Raw genomic sequence first — 5,303 nt, 5'->3', positions numbered from 1 at the left:
CTCTGGTAGGGATTTGGGAGGAGAAACTACCCGATGGCTTAGAGTTTAGGTTTTAGCCACGAGGCTGATTTTTGAGTTGGAGCAGATTGGCTCATGTTACTGTATTCTGTTGTGTGTTGTTACACCGGAGGACCGGGTGAGGCTATAAGGGATTGGAGGAGGCCTCATGGGGCTCCACAGCGGTTTGGGGACCCTGGTGCCAGAGAGGGCACCATATATAGGGGTGCACTGGTCCCAGCCCTGAGAAGGGCCCCAGTGGATTGAGGGCCAGGTAAGGCTGAGGCTGCCTGAGCTGCATAGGAATTGTAAACCCCAGAGGGTGCTTAGGTTAAGGCCCGAGGAGGGGATTCGGGGCCAGGCACGGCTACGGCCACCTGAGCCTTGGTGAGGAGCCCAGTGGGGCGTAGGACCCGAGAAGGGGATCTGGGGGCCAGGCACGGCTCCGGCCACCTGAGCCTCAATTGTGGGGAGCACCAGAGTGGGCACTGGCGAGAAGCCCAGAGGGTGCTTGCGTTAAGCCCCAGGGAGGGCGCACACAGGAATAGAAGCCCCAGGGAGGGCGCACACAGGAATAGAAGCCCCAAGAGGGGAATTTGGGGGCCAGGCATGGCTATGGCCACCTGAGCCGGATTGTGGGAAGCCCAGTGTGGGCAGGGGATCGCGAGGCTAGGCCCCAGTGCGGGCTACGAGGGGCAGAGCAAGGCCCCAGTGCGGGCGTGAGCGCGAGCAACGCCCCAGTGTGGGTGTGAGCGTGGGAGGAGCCCCAGGGAGGGCGAGCGCAGCAAGAAGGGCCCGGTATGGGCTCGGCTTAGAGAGGCCTGGGAGCGTCTGCGGGGAGCGTGGACAACTGTAAGGAAAGAGAGGCCAGAGAGCGTCCGCGAAGGCGCGGGCAACAGTACTTGACTAGACAACGTCCGGGACATCTGAGAGGCTTGGGGCGTGGTATTAGGGGTGGTAGGAGCCACGCGTAGCCCTTGAGGCGGGAGTGCCCATGATCACCGTAGACGGGGCACAGGCCAGAGTACATCAGGGGTACTGTGCCAAGGAGGACAACAGGCAGCCTCCCTTAATACTCATACCATCAAAGACGTGGCGGGCGAGAACGAGGGTGCATTTATACCAACTTGGCACGGAAAGGGGGTGCTGGGAGAGATCATGGCTGCTCCTAGGACCCTGCCCTGTGACATGGACCTTTTAATGGGTCTCCTGATTCAATTTGGATTCAGAGTTTCGGCTGGCGAATCAGACTGAATCTCCTCCGAATCAAATCCACTACCAAAGCTTCGCACAGCCTGAGTCAACAACCTGTGGCCTGTGGGCCAGATGCAGACCATAAAGAGGTTAGATCTGTGCCACAAAGGTTTAATCTGTCTGATCCAGTCTCACATTTTGATATCCATCTCTTCCACAACCCTTCTGTTGTTGTTAGGACTGGGGATTGGAAGTGAGGGTAAGTGCAGGCCACATGTGTTCTCTGGGTAGTAGGGATTTGCAGCCTACAGTGCAGGTCAGATTGCTAGTAGTGGAGTACAGCAGCAGAAGGTGGCTAGCCTCTGTAATAGATCCGGTTTAATTTTAAATAGATTGTGTGTGTGGTTCAGAGATTTTTTTTTTTCACAAAATAATAGTATTTTGCTCCTAGTGAATTAATGAGTTCCAATACTTATTATAACAAAGATAAGTACATTGGTCCCTGGTTAGTGTCCACTCCAAGCAACTGAACGTGGAAAGGAGAAAGATGAGAGGACAAAAAAGAAGAATAATGAACATCAGAGGGCAGCAAAATTCATTGGACAGGGAAGGCTGAGAGCCCTGGGGCTTTACCTTTAAGAGATGATAAGTTGTAAAAAAAAAAAAAAAAAAAAAAATTTGAAAGATTTTTCTTGACTAGCACTGACTTTACTAGTGGATTTTTAAACTTAGCCAAACTAAAGGTCTTTTCCAAAAGCCTGCTGGCATTTGGATTGAGTCTAGAATGCACAAGTAGTAAAAATTCTGTTACAGTGTGTGGGGTACAGTGAAAATGAGAAAAATACTTTGCTCTACCTACCCTTTACAACTCTCTTTTCTTCCCAGTTGAATTACTTAATGAACAGCATCACATTGTAGAGTCCAGACTGGCTCCTGTGACCCGAGAAATCACAGACAGCCGTGCTCGTACACGAGAAGAACTGGAAAGTGTTTACCAAAAGATTGTTAGCTATGTGCTGCTGCGCTCAGGTCTTGGATCTCCAACAGACATCAAGGCTGTCAGGGAGGCAACAGGTCAGGAATCACTTAAACTGTGATAGTGAGTTTCCATTATTGGAAAATCAAATCTGGGCTTGATTCTGTTGCCCACGCTAGTTATTTTTCAGTCACTAGCTAGGAGTATGGTAAAATGAAGCATTTGTGAGTACCTAAACTCTTTTCTTCAAATTTATCATACACTTGGCTCTTTTCACTAGTGTACCTTAGGAAGAGGTGTTTTTATTATCTTTGCATTTTCAGTTCCTCTTCTTATGCTTACTGCTATTTTAAAATAATTTCCAGCTGCCTTGCAGAGTGTGTTTCCTCAAACGGAGATGGGAGTCTTTCTCTCTCTCAGTAAGAAGGACAAAGAGCGACAGCTGAAAGAGCTAACCATGACTGTTACAGGAATTCGGTTATTCAACAAAGACACTGGAAAAGGAGGAGAAAGCATTGATGATGGTAGGTATATCACTGAACTGACACAAAGCCCTGGCAAAATATTTACAATAGAACATACATTTAATTTGATATATGTTTATAATGGAGATGTTAGAATACTCTGGGGCAGAGCAGACAGACACTCTGATAATGCAGTGTAATTTTTTCTGATACTGAATTCTCAAAGATCTATTTTTTTTTAAATTTTGAGCTGTGGCTTTAATAATCAAAACAGTGTAAACTCATGTTCTGGCCTTTTTGAGATGGAATAAAACAGTTGCTTGGAGAGGTATATATGCTTACCTAATTTTCTTATTTTTGAACCCCTAAAAGCTAACATTATTGAATATTTCACTGCAAAATGACACTTAGCTATTTATTAATATACTGTATTTATCCAAATCCAAGATAATTTTGAATTTCAGATGACCCCTCCCAATAATTTGATTCTATACATGCAAAATTATACATTTGTTATGATATCTAATATATAGAATCTAATTAATAGACAGTCAACTTAAATTCATGCCCCTCACTACTGTGGTAGGAAAAGCAGTATTGGGGGTGGTGAGGGGCCAGACCCCCACCTCTTGTTCTCTTGTCCTCTCTTCCTTCCCCCTCACCCTTTGTCCCCTGTGTCTGGCTCCCCACCCATGCCTTCTCCCCTGCAACTTGTCCCTCCTTGTTCCCTATCCCCTGCTATATGCCTTCTTGCAGCCTGCCCCTCCATGCCTGTTCCTGCACCCTGCTGCTTGGCCACTGCCCCCTCCCCTCTTTACTTTCTGCTGCAGCTCTGCTTTGGCTCTGGGGCAGTCAGCCCCAGCCTGGTCCCATCAGGAAGAAGCAATGGCAGGGCCAGGTTGGGACTGCAGAAACTGGAGCTGGAGTAAAAGGTAAGGCCGCTGTAGATGTTGGGGAGGCAGGCACAGGCATGTGGAGCAACTGTGGGGAGGGGCAGACACAGGCGTGGGTGGGGGCAGACTTTAGGTTGCTCTCCCTGAACCTCACAGTCGGTCCCCTCTACTGCCACATGAGCCATTCTGGCCTGGGGCAGGGGGTGGCTCAGCTTCGACTTCATCCGAGGACCAAAGCCAGTTCTGAACTGCTGCCTACCTCAGGGCCATACTCAAATCCAAGACAAGACTTTTTCCCCATGTTGATGGGGGATATTATCTTGGATTTGAGTAAATACAATATATGGCTTGTCAGTGGAAATACAATATAGCATGCAGTATATTGTAACCTACATTGTTTACTTGTATTTTCATAGGCTAATAAACTGCCTGAAAAAATATTTAATACGGCAATATCTGTATACAGATAATGCAAAAATACATGATATTATGAGCTGAAAATATGCAAACAAGTACATAGTCAAAAGGATTATATTCAGCATGTTAGCATCATTCGTTCAAGGATTTCACTGCAATTCACAAACACAGAGCCAGAATTACTGTCCCACTTTTACCATTTGGGAATGTAGGAATTAGAGAGAATATGTTCTGCCAGAGGCCTGAGGGATATTTACATTGCAGACTGCTCAGGTCATGGAAGCAATCTAGCGATGGCAGCAGAAACTTTACATGTGCTAATTTGCCTTGCACTTCAACAGAGTAAACTGACCTGTGCAGAGGTCTGTGTTGCTGCAGGTAGATTGCTACTGATACCAGTGCTAACTTGGTACTCTCTCTAGCAGCATAGACATCACTGCAGTACATTGCCTCTGCTGCTTACCACTACTTTTAATATTAGAATTTACATCTATGGAGGAGTGTACAACACAACCTTGTTTTTTGCATCTAGAGCAGATAACTGTCCACTTAGGTCTTATGCCTGCACAGATATCTACTTGCATATCCAAAAACAAACATAGTAGGTATTGACCTGCTTATACCCTCGGTTGACAACACCTCTTCATTAGAGTTTGACATTTAAGGAATTATCAGCTAAAAGATTGTTGATTCCCTCTGTGCAGTTTGTGGGATTTTGTGGGTTTTCTAGAATACTTTCTCCAGTGAAGAAGTAGTTCACTTTAGATCTTTAAATGTATCTGAGTTTAATCATTGCTAATGCTCATATTGGGTGTTTATAGACATACTCCAGAAAGATAGGGATGGAAGGGAACCTTGGGAGAACATCTGATTTATCTTTTTCCTCCAAGGTCATATCAGATATGCCTAAACTGTTCCGAGATATTCATCTAACCTGCTTTTATAAATGCCACATGATTAAGGGTCCACAGCCTTCCTAGATAATCCAGTCCTGTGTTTAACTACCTTTACAACTAGTTTTCCTTTTATCTGACCTAAATCTCCCTTGTTGCGCAACCTAAGCGGATTATTTCTTCTAAGTCCAGTGAATGTGGCACACAGTTTGTAAATTTTTTTTTCTACTTCAAGATTTCATAGACATTAGGGGTGGAAGGGACCTTGGAAGATCATCGAGTCCAGCCCCCCGCCCAAACGGCATGAAGTCAGCTGGGGTCATAGGATCCCAGCAAGATAAGCATCCAATTTGCTCTTGAAGGTGTTCGGTGTAGGTGCTTGAACCACCTCCGATGGCAGGCTGTTCCAGACCTTGGGGGCTTGGACAGTAAAGAAATTCTTCCTTATGTCCAGCCTGAAACGTTCTTG

At 46.1% G+C, this 5,303-nt stretch overlaps 1 protein-coding gene across 2 annotated transcripts in view; it reads left to right on the top strand.

Moving 5' to 3' along the window:
• The window catches only part of CFAP206 (cilia and flagella associated protein 206), a 38,732-nt gene that overhangs the window by 12,620 nt on the left and 20,809 nt on the right, over positions 1-5,303 (top strand). For both annotated transcript variants that reach the window (XM_019520373.1, XM_019520374.1), the window contains exons 5-6: positions 2,077-2,265; positions 2,533-2,691. In XM_019520373.1, coding sequence (XP_019375918.1) covers positions 2,077-2,265; positions 2,533-2,691 — 348 coding nt within the window. The remainder of the gene's footprint in view (positions 1-2,076; positions 2,266-2,532; positions 2,692-5,303) is intronic.

The sequence above is a fragment of the Gavialis gangeticus genome, unplaced genomic scaffold (assembly GCF_001723915.1).
Source record: "Gavialis gangeticus isolate Ggan-Ray unplaced genomic scaffold, GavGan_comp1, whole genome shotgun sequence".
In the NCBI taxonomy this organism is placed as follows: domain Eukaryota; kingdom Metazoa; phylum Chordata; order Crocodylia; family Gavialidae; genus Gavialis; species Gavialis gangeticus.
Note: the sequence above shows the minus strand (reverse complement) of the source record. Positions and strands in the feature narration are given on the sequence as shown.